The 15,100-nt window shown below is 38.0% G+C and overlaps 1 protein-coding gene across 4 annotated transcripts in view; it reads right to left on the bottom strand.

Moving 5' to 3' along the window:
- The window catches only part of LOC148867459 (acyl-CoA-binding domain-containing protein 4-like), a 43,438-nt gene that overhangs the window by 21,653 nt on the left and 6,685 nt on the right, over positions 1-15,100 (bottom strand). The window contains exons 1-8 of one of the 4 annotated variants that reach the window (XM_088979745.1): positions 5,003-6,489; positions 4,360-4,423; positions 4,205-4,276; positions 2,761-2,952; positions 2,549-2,626; positions 2,191-2,301; positions 1,971-2,037; positions 1,812-1,873 (exon numbers count right to left, since the gene is read on the bottom strand). In XM_088979745.1, the coding sequence (XP_088835871.1) occupies positions 1,812-1,873; positions 1,971-2,037; positions 2,191-2,301; positions 2,549-2,626; positions 2,761-2,952; positions 4,205-4,276; positions 4,360-4,404 (627 nt within the window). In that variant the 5' untranslated portion in view covers positions 4,405-4,423; positions 5,003-6,489. Of the gene's footprint in view, positions 1-1,811; positions 1,874-1,970; positions 2,038-2,190; positions 2,302-2,548; positions 2,627-2,760; positions 2,953-4,204; positions 4,277-4,359; positions 4,424-5,002; positions 6,490-15,100 lie in introns of those variants that run through there. The other 3 variants (XM_088979746.1, XM_088979747.1, XM_088979744.1) reach the window with 3 other exon arrangements.

The following is a 15,100-nucleotide window of genomic DNA, read 5'->3' as shown; positions in this document are numbered from 1 at the left end:
TCATCTAAGGCCCATTCAGAGCCCACCCAAACATAGTTTTCTTTCTGATTCCTCCACTCCCAACTTACCTTCTCATCCCAGGGTTTGTCTATCCTATTTTTGTGAAAACTATGTTTCTTTCTGATTCCTCCACTCCCAACCTATTACATAAAACTTTAGGCCTTTGGCAAGTCTTTTTGAGAAGATCTTGTAGTTCAGACAGTCAAAAGATGCATTGAGCTTTTGACATAAGACCTGGGCAGCCTGAAGACCATTTGGCAGATATGCACCTTTTCATGCGAGATTAAAATGCGAAAGACGCGAAAAGCTTCATTTGGAGGCTCCTGAAATCAGCCCAAAATTGGCTTCTCGTGTCTTTTCGGCATTCCATCTTTTGGCGGTTAGATCTTCCACGCGCCAAATGGAAATAGGCTGAAAATTGGTCTTTCTGACTTGTAAACAGCCGAAAGACCATGCAGAAAGACGCGCCAAACGGGCCCAAATTCATCTTCTACCTTCTCATCCCCTTCCTCTTCGAGCTTCTCTCCACAGATTTGCTGCAATGGAGGAAGCCAACCATACAGCCACTTACCAGACCATCCGCACTCACTTCCACCTTTCTGGGTATTTCCTCTGGTTTGACTCCATTGATTAAGATGGCTGCTGATCGTAAATCACCCCAGAAGGCTCCTTCCAGTCAGCCTCCACAAAGGACTGCTATGAGCTCTGCTACTTCACTCTTCCACAATTGAAAAGGCAGTCCAATAACACGCTCTACCACCCCATCTATAACCTTCCTGAAAGTGTGAGGCCCTGAACTCCAAGGAATTTTCAAGAGGATCTAATAATGTCCTACAACTATCAAAAGGAGTTAAGTGGATTTACTAGCAATCAATGGTAAGCCACATCTATTTTGTACATCAGATTTCTTGTCATCCCTCTTCTTCCTAGAGCCTCTGAGCCTCCCCAGACCTCTTTCTTATTTTCTTGCAGTCTTTCTAATCCTTCCCTCAGAGAGCCATTACTTTCCACCCCTGACTCCTTTTCCCCCAAGGGACACAGATTAATTGCTTCCTCCCCTGTGCAAAGAACTCAGAAATTACTAGGAAAGGTCCCTTAGAATTTCCCTTACACTCAACCACATACCTTCTACCTGTATCAATGGTCATCTCCTTCCAGACTGGTTGCTTGCCTTCCAAACTTGCCTCTTCAACAAAATCTTTCAGCCATTGAATCACCTCTAACCCAACCAGCAGAATGGTTGCCTTCTTTTTTGCTTCTCAAATCTTTAAGCTTGGGTATCCTCGAATCCTCAGCTCTTCAAGTATGAAAGCCTTTTTTTTGAGAGAGAGAGAGAGAGAGAGAGAGAAGTTAACTGATTTCATTGAAAGAAAGAGAGGGTACACAAGGTGGACAAGTACAAAACAGGGGTCACCCCTAAAGATTACACAGGTGGAACTTTGTTTTAACAGTCTTCCTCCACCTAGCAGACTCCCTGAAACTTCCCTCAATCATTTCTATAGTTCCTACCATGCAACTAGTCCAAACTCCAAAATGTGGGTCAACAGAAAAGCATAAATTAATGGAGACAATCCAAGCAAATGTGAGAAAGGCAAGATGATATCATATTTCAGGAACTTTAATAATAAAAGCTATGAATTTTTTCTCATCAAGAAGAGAACCTAATCAGATGTTTTGCATTTTTATCAAAATTATTTTTCCTATGAGCCTGAACTCTAGGTATTAGTAGGAAGCCTTCCAGTGCTGATAAAACCATATTTACAAATCAAATGGCAGCATTTAAAAACTTGGGGGAAATGCATATGCATTACCGGCGGTTTTCCATAAGTCTTTAAGGTAGACCATGTGCAAGTTTGCAGATCAAACACTTTAACTGTCAGGAAAAAAACAAATCAAAATAAATACAAAATTAAGAAAGATAAGTCATGGAAAAAATGACTAGATGCACATAAAAATTATAAGATTTTAACCTGTGACGGTCTCAGAAGGATCTTTTGTATGACCCGCAATAGAAAGAAGCTTATTTTCCCATTGTATCTACAGGATAAAGAAATGATAAAATAGTGTCATTTAAAGAAGACATTAGCACAGTGCACATGATTGCCTAGATATCATGCATAATTGGTTTGATTACTTGCAGAATTATGCTTGTGAGTTATAAAACTAACAAATAAATCATAATATACCAACCAAGGAGTGACCAGCACATGGAGACAAAGATACTGGATTTGATGATTCTGAAGATTCAGTTCCTGCTTTAACCTCTAGCTTGTACCATGTCAAACTTCTTAAATCCAAAACCTGCATTTCCCAGAAAGAAAAAAGAATAGAATCTATTTTGAAAATAGCTCACACTATATCAAGGATCTGGTTAGTGATAATCCTGGAGTTACAGATTATTCACACATTACAAGACACAAAATGTTCAACCAGTTGCTGTTCATAAGCATAAGAAAAAAACAGAAAAAAAAAAAAGAAATATCTTTCCATTCTATTCCATACAAATTGCATAGAGCTATCTATTGCTACAAGCAACTACAGTGAATACCTGGAGATCATTAAGGTAACGACCATTATGGTTTCCACCAAAAATATACATTTTATCTTGAATTACTGCTGCTCCATGCTACACCAGATTGAGAAGAGTCAGTATAACAACAGATTAAAAACTGACAAAAGAAAAATAAGAAAGACAGGGTACTAGGAAAAAATCAAATAATCAGATCAACTATTATAGATAGGTCAAAAGTGGATAAATACCTCATATCGGGCTTTTGGGCATTGGCCAGATACAGAAGGTGCAACCCATTGATCATAGACTGCAACTGAATCGAGGCCCTCCAGGACAACATCCTTATCTTGGGTCTCCAATGAGCTCCCATTTTCGGTGGAAATAATCTTTGGCTCGGGAGAACAGTCCCCATTCTGAGTGATTGATTCTAGTTTTGGATTCTGCAATAATTGTAAATATAGCAAAAAACCAAGGGCCTGAATCAGAAAACCAGCAAAATGGTAAACAGACATACAGAAAACCAGCAAAATGGTAAACAGACATAGTTACCATTATTCTAATGCCCTTAGGGTAAAAAGGATAAACCAAACAACTAACATATCATCAAAACAAATAGACCAACCATCTAACTGTTGGAATTAGAGATTAAATCCAATGGATTTGATTGGTCAATTACATGATAAATTGCACCTACACACTTGTTTGGAAAAATAGTTTTTATCTTATTAAAACCAGTTTTGACTTGTCACACATTAGAAAATTACAAGTTTTGTTTTGGGTTTTTTTAATAGGAGTTGATTTAAACTCCTTAAATAAAGAGAGGAGAGTATGAAGGCTTGCTACCACACAATATGCATGTGTGCGTTTTTGTGTGGTGCAATGAGGCACTTTATAGGCACACTTTGCTTGCACCCACGTGGCTCGCAAAGAATGGCTTTGGTTTTGGTGCAATGTTCGACCACGATTCAATCAGGTGTAATCAAGGGGCACAGTTTAAAATTAACAGTCATTAAGGAACCTTCATCACTCTTTAGAGATTATTTAAGGAGCACAAATTCAAGCATTTGCACACACAACATTTACGAAAATACTCTCTCTCTCTCTCTCTCTCTCTCTCTATATCCGGTTTGTTACAGTCTCACAGAAGATTTCTTTGAAGACTCTTCAACTGTGCTGGTTGTAGATTCTCGTCCAAGGCTCTATTGTATCCTCAGAACGAATTTACCTGTAATCCAATAACAAGTTCAGTAAAACTGAGTGGGGGCAAATAACGTTCTAAAAACAGCATCTTCAAACGCGCCTTAGAGCTTATCCTCCAAGTTTCAATGACCCCATTTCAACACTAACTTCATGTTAGTGACCCAGAATTGTAGTTTAACTGAGATACACTGCTTCCACCAAGTTTTATTTAAGCATTACTAGAGAGATCTTAGGCTAGAGTCCAGGGGTATAATAACAAACTTAAAGTTTAAAAACGAAAGTTGACACGTTATCTAAAACACAAAAGTTATAATGGATTACAAATTGGCATTCTTCATGTAAATCTTCACCAGAATAAGTTACCACCTTGCGTATGCAGGAGTTAGTAACAAGAAAGTATAACCCACAGAATAATGGTAACTATGTTCTACTGTTAGTAAGAAATTGGATTCCAGTATGGATGAATTTGAGAGAGAGAGAGGAAGAACTCACATTCATCTCCACATCTACAACAGGCTCAATGACAAATTCAGATACTCTTGAATACCACCCTGGATCTTCTTTCTACAAAACAAATGATACAGAAATAATCAGCTTACCGAAGTTCTAGATTATATTATAGCAAAATGAACTCAAGCTGCCCGCACCTCCAGGACTTTCACAAAAAGGCGCATTGCTTCTGTTGAGGCCATATTTCCAAGACCATTCCAACTGCAGAAATGGAACCATTCAAGACTAAATATTTAAGGGAGTCATAATTGATGCATAAACCAGACATAGAATGGCTGAACAATAAAATGCACGAAAGCAAATTAATATATAGAGCCTAGACTCAATTTGGAAGGAGTACAAATACAAATTTGTAGAATACAAAGCCTTGTATTTTGTATTATTTTCTATGAATTTGTACTATACATATTTGTATTTGTACTCTTTCCAAGCCGTGTTTGGTTGCAATGCAAATGTAAATATCTACACTACATATTTATTCATTTTTTTGTTCATGAATGCAAATACGTTTTACATTTTAAACCGTTTTTGCATTCTATCTTATTTGTTTGAAATTGATGCAAAGTGTGGGTACATAATTAAATGGTCCAACTATCTTATCTTAACTTTGGTTAAAAAGTTAATTATCAAAAGATCATAAAATTGTATCAAAAAAATAAGAAAAGTAATGTTATCTTCTCTATGTATAAAAGTATCAAAAATACATTTTTATTCTGATAATCATTACTTTTTTATATATCAAATAAATGCTCACAAACAGGAATCAAGATACATAAATACCCCGATTCGACATTTATATCGCAAACAAACGGAGTTTTAAGTGCCAATAGATATGTGATTCCCCCTTATGCAACTACTGATACTCTTTACGGTACCATCAGATAAAAAAGTTTCTGAGAGTACAACAAGAAGGAAAACAAAATTATATAAAAATGTCAAAAGTTAATAAATACATTTAAGAGTAAAAAAAATTGGATTTGGGTAATAGCTTGATCCGGTTTGGGCCATTAAAAAAGGGCTTATTGAAAAGGACGAAGGTTGAAAATCTGAACCAGCAGGATGAAGCTCTGAAGGGATGACGAAGGAGACAAAAAGGTTGTCAAAGTTCAGAAGTGATGACGAAGCTCTGAAGGAACAGTTCAAGCAAGAAGACGATGGGAGAGAGGACAGCCTGAAAGAGAGAAAGGGGCACTGACAGCAGCGACCCAGAACTAGGCTGTCAATATTGAAGCTCAGAGTCGAGCGGAGAGCTCTTTGGCTTCGCAGTCCAATCTGCCGCATCTGGCGACGGGGACTGACTCTGTATCAAAAGATTTGAGGGTGGAAGAAGGCCTAAGTGCGGTGGTGCCTTTAGAAAAGGAAGTTGGGAGCAAATTTGGGTCGGATGCAAACCAAGCTGTCTATCTCGACGGTAAGGCAGGTACTTCCAGAACCCCCAACGTTTCTTCTTCGAAGATGGTGGGAGAGAATTAGTGGGGGCAGAGAAAATGGTAGGGAAGAAAGAAGAGAAGACTGGTGGAAAAAAGAGGAGGTCGTCACTTGACAGAGTGGAGATAAATTTGGAAAAGTCTTTAACAGAAAAAAAAAGAAAAAAAAAAACTGGTTGGGAGGGACTCGGGGATTGAAGAGGGAAAGGGGATCGAGGTAGGAGAGAGGGAAGAGTGTCAAGAGGAGGAGGGGGGAGGCGGACGGAGAGAGAAGAGAAGATAAGTGAGATACAGGAAAGTGGTAATCAACACACTAGTGTTATTTTTCTGGGAAGGGGAGGAATTTGCAAGGAGAGCCTTCGAACAATTTGAGAAGGATTAGAGAGAGGAGAAAATAAGAAGGCAGGAGAGAAAGGGGTTGAGCAGAGGGTGGGACGAGGAAGGGGGTAAGGAGGAGGTTCTGGGGGAGGATTTGTGAGGGGCCAGAGGTTAATTTGTTTCAAGGAGTGAAGGAAGAGGGCAGGAAATACGAAGGTTTTAAGCTGGAAAGTGTGGGGTTTGAGGGAGATCAACAGGAGGGCAACAGTGAGAAACATGATCAGGAGACTTCGTCCACAGGTGGTTTTGCTACAAGAAACAAAGATGGAAGCTTTTAACATTGGTCTGAAGCAGGAAATATGGGGCAGGAACAGTGGGGATTGGATGGAGCTGGATGCTGAGGGGCTGTCAGGGGGATTAATCACTTTCTGGGATTCAGTAGTGGATTGGGTTTAAGTGCCACCAGAATTTGATCTGAGTTGGGGGAGAATTTATCGAATGTTCTTGAAATTCATCTGTTGTAATTTGGATTAGTTTTAAGAGTTAGTTTTGTTGTGTGTGAAGTGGTGACACCTTGTCACCATTTGGATTGTACTTATCTTTTTTTTTTTAATGAATTTTCATTTACTCTTCAAAAATAAATAAATACATTTAAGAATAACAATAAAAAAATGAAAGAAAGCATCATTAGATTTGGTAGTTTTCACTAACATGTCAATTAACCCATGATGTATCCTGTCAAAAGTAATAAGATGTCCAAATATGAAATGACTTTGGACATAGGCCAACAAAATGCTTGGTGACAAATTAATCCAAAATTGGAAACACATCCTAGAAGGTAGATGTTTAGCCCTCCTGTGGAACCCTCCTGCCAGTTTGGAAAGGTTGTTTAGCCCTTTTGTTTTGAGAAGCACAAAAGGAGAGGCAGGATGATCCTGTGGAAATGTACAAGGGTAGCAGTCATTTGGACAGTGTGGGAAGAAAAAAACTCAAGAAATTTTGGGGGAAATGAAAGGAGTAAGGAGACAGTGATAGAAGTTATAACTTTGAGAGTTGATCAACAGGTAAAGACTTTGAGACTCTTTTAAGACTTTAAAGTGGGGGACTTCTTCAGGAGTTGGAGGAGGAGGGCAATAGCTGGCTCTTCCTCTAGGAAACAAAAGTTCCTAGAGGTCTCATCACCTCCAGTGGATGGATGAAACAGAACTTTTTGATGGCAGTAGTGTGGGCAATCCAGGCCCATCAAGAATTAAAGGGATGCGAGGGTGGTTTTATATGTGCCTTGTTCTCAGGCCCAATTGAGCAAGGTGATTCCGTAAGAGCAGAATTTTTAGCAGCAGTTTTTGGGGTTGAGAAAGCTAAAGAGATGGGAATTGGTATCTTGGTCATTGAAGGTGATTCAAAGATAGTAGTGGGATGGCTGAAAAAAGGAAAGGGGTGGTTTGGCAGCTAAGAAATGAATTCAGGTGCTTCAAATGGCTGTCTAGAGACATGAATTTTCAAATAAAATGGGTTAGAAGATCTGCTAACAGCATTTATCAAAAAAAAAAAAAAAAGAGATCTGCTAACAGCCTGGCAGATGTTTAGCTAAGCAAGGGATTCAAAGTCAACATGTGTACTGGGCACATTTGTAATACAGCATTGGGTGGATGTTTATGTAATGGGTTGCTAGTCTCTCATTACTTCTTGTTGTAATCCCTCTTTTAAAAAAATAATGAATGAATATTTTTCCGTGTTTCTGATAAAAAAATGAGAGGTGTTTAGTTGTTGTTGTCATTCTAGACACTCTACTAGTATAATCATCGGTAATCTAACATATTGGTTTACATTTGTGGTAATATCTTGATTAAATAGGTAGGCAAGAAATCCAAGGGAATTTCTATTGGGAGTAGACCATTCTCTAAGGATCATATATTAGGATCAAAACAGCCCAAATATAAAATAGAAATGCTTTTGTTATTTCAACTTGCGGATTTTAATATTCAACAAAGTCATCATCATCATCATTATCATCTAATCCTTATCCCAACTATATCAAGTCAACTACATTAATCCTAATTTGCCATTCCATTTTGTTTAATGCCATATCTATTATTAAATTATAAGTGCTTAATTCATTTTTTACTTCGATCCATGTCCTTTTTGGTCTACCCTTAGCCCTTCTAGCCCCTTCAACTTGTAATAGATTCACTTCTTACAGGTGTTGTAAGCGGTCTCCTATGCATGTTTTCCTTTGAATGATTTTCATTTCTAACTCTATCCTTTCTAGTTTTTTTTTCACTCATCCATTTCAGTATGCATATTTCTTCCACACTCATTTTTTAGACATGTTGTTTCTTGACTGCCTTACACTCTATTCCATACAGCATAGCTCGCCTTATAACTATTGTTTTATAGAAATTTTCTTTTAATCTAAGTGGTATTTTCCTATTACATAAGACTCCGGTTGCACCTCTCTATTTTACTCATCTTGCTCAAATAAATGGGCAACATCCCCCTAAATCTCTTTCACCAAAACAAGGTATCAGAAAAAACCACATTGAGTTATCTCCTGGTCTCCAGTCCTAAGTGTATCCTGAATTTCACTCCTATTATTATTAAATTTACCTAGCATATTCTATTTAAGTTCTATGTATCTTAAAACCTCTTGTTTCAGAGGTATCTATCTATTACTCAATTTTGCATTCAATCCTTCATTAGTTTCATCGTTTGAAACAAATGTTTTCAACAAACAACAAGTACCATGGACCTCCTCCTAAATATGATTAGCCAACTCATCCATAATCATTGCAAATAAATAAGGGCTAAGTATTGCACCTCTAATATTGATTGTTGCACCCTCATACATGTCCTTATTAGGTCCAGATACCTATTTGAAACCGCTTTCTTTTCCAAGACCCACCACATTATCTCTCTAGGGACTATATCATGTGTTTTCTCTAGACAAATGAAAATTTGTCTTGGTCAAATTTTCAAGAGACTCTCATTTGTTGCAATTGGATTTGGATAGATTTATTTTCTCTATAGACTAGGAGGAAGGGTGGCGGGGGTTAGTAGTTAAAGCCTTACCTAGAACTGCTTCATATCATTGTCCAATCAGAATTTTCCAAGAGAGAGTGGGAGGAGGCCCATCCCCTTTTAGGTTTGAGAACATGTGGCTCCTTCATCCTGACATCAAGGCAAAACAAAAGGAGAGATGAGAGGAAGGTCAGGTGGAGTTTAGGTGGAAGGGCTATAGATTTTATTAGAAACTACAACTATTGAAAAGTAAATAGTGGAATAAGAAGGTATTTGGGTTTTTGGAGGAAAGCTTCACATAGAGTTGAGAAGTAGATGGGCTTGAAGGAGATAGGACAATTAGGGTGGAAGAGAGAGCTGAAAGGTGGAGGTTAAATCAAGATTTGGAAGAGCTCCTAAAAAAAGAGGAGATAAGTTGGAGACATAAATCTAGATGTCGGTAAGGGAAGGTGATGGTAATACAAGATTTTTCCATTTGGTAGCAAATGGAAGGAAAAGAAGGAATAATGTCTCTCAGCTAGAATGGATGTGCGGTCACTAACAAGGGAAGAGGATATTGCATAAGCCTTTGTGGATCACTTCAAATGTATCTTTGTCGAATAGGGGAGACCTAGAGAAACTCTAGAAAACTTTGCATTGAGGAGAGGCTCTAGGGTGCTGATGGAAGCCTTAGAGAAGAATTTTGAAATCCAGGAGATTAAGGAAGTAGACTTTTCTATGGCAAGATCTAAAGCCCCAAGCCTAAATGGATTCACAAAAGCTTTTTTTCAAGATTGTTGGGAGACTATAGGTGTTGATTTGGTGGAAGTGTTTGAGTTGTTTTTTGAATGGGGGAAATTCAACTCAAGGGCAAATGCGACTTTTATTGTCTTGATACCTAAAAAAGCATATGAAAACCATCCAAAGAACTTTAGACCCATAAGCCTAGTGGGAAGTATGTATAAAATTGTTCCCAAGGTGTTGGCTGAGAGGATCAAGAAAGTTCTTCCCTCTTTGATCTCTCCAAATCAAGGGGCCTTTGTGTTTGGAAAACAAATAATTGGCCAAATCCTCGTTGTTAACAATGTGTGGATTTCAAAAAAAAATGAGAGGGGAAAAAGGCCTAGTTTGTAAACTGGACTTGAAAAAAACTCATGGTTTGGTAGATTGGGATTTCCTTATAGAAATGCTAAGGTAGAGAGGTTTTGAAAAGAGATGGTGCAAATGGATAAAAGGATTGTATTTCCTCCTATCACTACTCAATTTTAGTCAATGGAGTAGCTAGGGATTTTTTTCCAACTAAAAGGAGTCTTTGACAAGGAGATCCCCTCTCCCCCTTCTTGTTTATTCTAATAGTAGATGTACTGAGTGATTTGATCTCAAAGGCTGATGCAAATAACTCTCTTAGAGGATAGAGATATGAGAGAATAATGTGATGGTCACTCATCTACAATTAGCAAATGATATTATTATCTTCTATGAAGGGAAAGAGAGGAAATAATTGGTCTTCAAAGGTTGGTAACATGCTCTGAAAGGATCTCTGACCTCAAAGTGAACTGGAATAAAAGTTGTGTAGCATGGATTAATAAAGAGATAGGGGGACGTAGAAAACCTTGCTAGGATGTTGGGATGTGAGGTAGGAGATTGGCTACTATAGTACTTGGGACTACCTTTGGAAGTAAACCCAAATTTCAATAGCTTTTGGTACTCAGTAGTGGAAAGTTTCACAAAGAGGCTTGTGGGGTGAAAGAGAAGCTATATTTCTTTAGGGGGTAGAATAACCCTAATAAAGTCAACCTTGACTAATTTGTCAATTTACTACCTTTCTAATTTTAGGATCCCCAGTAAAGTATCCAATCAACTAGAGAAACTAATGAGGGGAATTTTGTAGGAGCCAGGAGATACAAAGAAAGATCATTGGGTGAAGTGGGAGGTAGTGTCTAGGAGCATGGATAATTGATTTTTTTTTTTTGTATTTGGTGCCACACACCACTAATAACCCTCTTTTCCAAATTGGTAGTGAATCGATTCTACGCCAATGCTAGAGCAAACCAACTAACATACCAACGTGCCACCCCTCGGTTAGTGGATATTGGATAATGGATGTAGGGATAGGAAATATAAAATTAAGGAACCTCTGTTTGGAAATTGGCTTTCGAGGTTTTCTTCTTGTGGCATAAAGTGATTGTAAGCATACATGGCATGGCAAACAATGGATGGGACATTGGTTTTGATCCTAGGGCATCACGTTCATCTCCTTGGAAAGCAATCCACAACTTGCTACCTTCCTTCCTCTTGAATATCAAGTATGATGCTTATGCAGGTAATAAAGTGTGTTTATAGGAAGATGTCTAGTTTGGGGATACTTATTTTAAAGACATATTCCCATCTATTTATTCCCTGACTCTCAATAAAGGGAGAGTAATATCCTCAATGAATGGTAATGATAATTCTTGGGACTTAGGTTTGAGGAGAGGGTTGAGAGAGTCCGAAATGAGGTTGGTATATGAGCTTATCTCCCTTCTAAATGTCGTCTTTCTAGATCCCACTTGTTTGGGTAATAGAACTGGGCTGGTATCCTCGTCTGGCTATTTTACTTGCGCTTCCTTTTTCACTGCTATCTTTCAATCCTCTCATCTAATAGGATCCTCCCCCATAAAGGAAGTTTGGTGTAACCTAGTACCCTAAAAAATAAGATCCTTTTGTTAGTTTAGTTGTACTTCAAAAAATCAACACTTTGGGCAAGATACAGAAAAGAATACCAAATTATTACCTCTCCCTTGATGTTTGTTGCCTTTGATTGAGCTATGATAAGAGAATTACACATCTTTTACTATCCTGTCCTCTTGCTTCTTTTGTGTGGAATTGGTTTTTTTCTTTGTTTGGTTGCAGGTGGACTCCTCCAGATGTGGCAACTCTTTTTTTATCCAAGTCTTTTTCACATTCCGAAGAAAAGGGGTAGAATAAAGTGGAGGGCAATAAGAGTTGTCATTCTTTGGTCCTTATGGGAAGAGAGGAATAAAGGGATATTCCAAGGAGTGGAAAGAGCTAAGGAACAAATCATTGATTCCTTAGTTGTTGAGATCATACATTAGTTGAAAGCAACCAAAATGTTCAAAAATTTCTCAGCTAAGGATATCTTAAGGGGATAGTCAGTAGTGAAAAACTCTTAAGCTACACAAAGTGTGGTTTAGCCCCTTTGGACACCTGTAACACAACAAAGAGTAAAATTGAATTTTGATGGTAGCTTATTGAGAAACCCGATGCCCTCTAGAGTTGGGGGAGTTTTCAAGGATGGGGAGGGCAGGATGCAAGCACTTTATTCTAGCCATTCCTTAAGGGCTGAACTTACGTCCCTACCCCAAGGTATGAGATTGGCCAAGCAATGGAAATATCAAAACCTTGAGGTAGAAGGAGACACTAAACTTTTAATAGGATGGCTACAAACAAAAAGCTTGGGTCTATGGACCCTTAGACAACAAATGAGGAAAATACTTTTCCTAGCAAGGGAAGTGGGAGTAATCTTCAAATGGGTAAGGAGATCAACCAATTCTATGACCGACAATTTGACAAAGCAAGGGTCTCTCAGGGAAAACTTCTTTTGGGCTGTATTGTAAGATTTGAGATTTGTATGGGGTCAACGTTCATGCTTTAAGTGGTTGACATTCTTGCATTTAACTACTATTTTAATGAAAGTTACTATTTCCAATAATAAAAGATCTTTCTCCTTGTCTTTAAACTTTTTCTATCAATCATCTCAAAAGAAAGATAGTTTCCATGGTCGATCTTTTAACATAAACCCAAAAGATATCTAATTTTCTTGTTTTATGTCATAAGCCTTTCTTATTTATTTGCTCCAAAGTTTCATGGTGTGACTCATGAGATTAATCACAAAATAGTTATTACTACTTTGTATATCACCTTTTTTTTTGTTAAACTAGGCACCGCATTGTTCTTTATCCATTCATCACATCTTCATTTTTTTTAATTATCTTATTAAATAGTTTACCTAGTCATAATAATTTTACCTCTCCACACCTTTCCACACTTTTATTGGAATATCATCAGTTCCTAACACCTCTCCCTTTTTCATCATATTTAACCCCTCCTTCACTTTAGTAATTCGAATTTTATAAAGTTAAATGTTATTTTTAACAAGGGGCCATTACTTGGTGTAATGGTAAAATCTCATGTTGACAAGCATGAAAATACAAGTTTGGAAGGAAAAGCTAGATATAGTAATGCTGCAAGAAACAAAAGTGGCTAAAATGGATAGGAGGTGGGTTAGAAGTGTGTGGAGCATTAGAGGAATAAGTTGGGTGGTGGTGCCATCATGGGGAGCCTCAGGGGGATTAATAACAATGTGGAGGAATGAGATCCTAGATCAACTAGAGAAATTGGTTGAGCAGTATTCAGTGTTTATTAAATTTAAGAACTTGGGGGGGGGGGGGGGGGGATGACTTTACTTGGGTGCTTTCAAACGTCTATGGGCCTAATAGGTATAGAGAAAGAAGTCATTTCTAGGAGGAGCTTTATGATATTAGAGGACTATGGGATGGGCCGACCTTGGTGTCTAGGAGGGGATTTTAATGTGATAAGATTCACAAGTGAGACAAACAATCCCAACCAAGTGGTGTCCACAAGTATGAGGAGGTTTAATGAGTTTATTGAGGCTTATGAGTTAAAAGAGATTCGTTTCCAACAGACCATCTTCAATTGGTCCAATTTACAAGTTTCCCTTGTTTGTTCAAAATTGGATAGGTTTGTTTTCAATGCAGCGTGGGAAGACCATTGGTGAAGCTTGATGGCTTGGGCCTTGCCTAGAGTTACCTTAGATCATTGCCCAATTAAAATTGGTTCGAATGAGTTTTTAAATGGTCTAACTCCGTTTAGGTTTGGAAACATGTGGATCACCCACCCAAATTTTCTTTATAGAGTGAAAGAATTGTGGAATGAGGAGGTGACGAATGTTGAGTGGAAGGGAGTGAGGTTTCATAAGAAATTACAACATATAAAAGGCAAATTAAAGGAATAGAATAGAGAACATTTTGGTAGAATTAAGGAAAGAAAGTTGAGAGTCACTTCTAAAATAGAACAATTAGACATGGAAAGTTAGTGGTTGATGACAGATGAGGATACAAGAGTAAGGTGGACATCAAGAAAGGAGCTAGAGGAGATTTTGCTAAGAGAAGATATTTGTAGTCGAGACATAAGTGGATCAAGGAGGGGATGGTAACATAAAATTCTTCCATGCAATAGATAATGGTAGGATAAGAAAAAATTATATAGACAAATTGGAAGTGAATGTTAAAATCTAAGGGGACCAAGAGGAAATTGCAACGTGTTTTGTTGATCACTTTAAGGAAGTCTATAAAAAGACAGGTGAGGGAGAAGTCATGGTGAAAGAGTTGGATTGGCCTAGGCTAGATTCAGGAGTGGCAAATCAATTGGAAAGAGACTTTGAACTTGAACAAAGTAGGAGGGCCATTTTCTTGATGGATAGATCAAAAGCACTAGGGTCGGATGGGTTCACAATGGCTTTTTATCAGGACTGTTGGGAGGTAATCAAATATGATTTGTTGGCAGTGTTTGAAGAGTTTGTAGATGAACATTTTATTAGCCCTGGAATTAATTCAACTTTTTTTTGCTTCGATACCCAAGAAGGCAGATGTCGTAATCAGACCCATAAGCTTAGTGACTAGTATGTATAAAATCATGGCTAAAGTCCTCTCACTAAGATTAAAAGTGGCCTTCCCAAATAAAATCTCTCAATCTCAAGGAGCTTTCATTCAAGGGTGACAAATTACAACCAAATACTGATAGCAAATGAATGTGTGAAAGATTTTAAGAGAAGGGGGGAAGGAGGCTTTGTGTGTAAGTTAGATTTGGAAAAGGCTTATGATACGGTGGATTGGCTATTCCTTTTGGAAGTCTTGAAGTGTTATGGTTTTGGAGAAAGATGATGCAGCTGAATTGTAGGGTGCATGAAACTTGTCATTATTCGATGCTAGTGAATGGTGTGGTGAGGGAGTTTTTTCCATCTACAGGGGGACTAAGACAAGGGGACCCCCTCTCCCCTTTTTACCCTCATAGCGAATGTCTTTAGCAGAATTCTCCAAAAGGCGGATAGGTTGGG

This window comes from Nelumbo lutea, chromosome 3 (assembly GCF_056320005.1).
Source record: "Nelumbo lutea isolate HS-2025 chromosome 3, American lotus-T2T, whole genome shotgun sequence".
NCBI classification, from domain to species: Eukaryota; Viridiplantae; Streptophyta; class Magnoliopsida; order Proteales; family Nelumbonaceae; genus Nelumbo; species Nelumbo lutea.
This window is presented reverse-complemented; position numbering and strand designations above follow the sequence as displayed.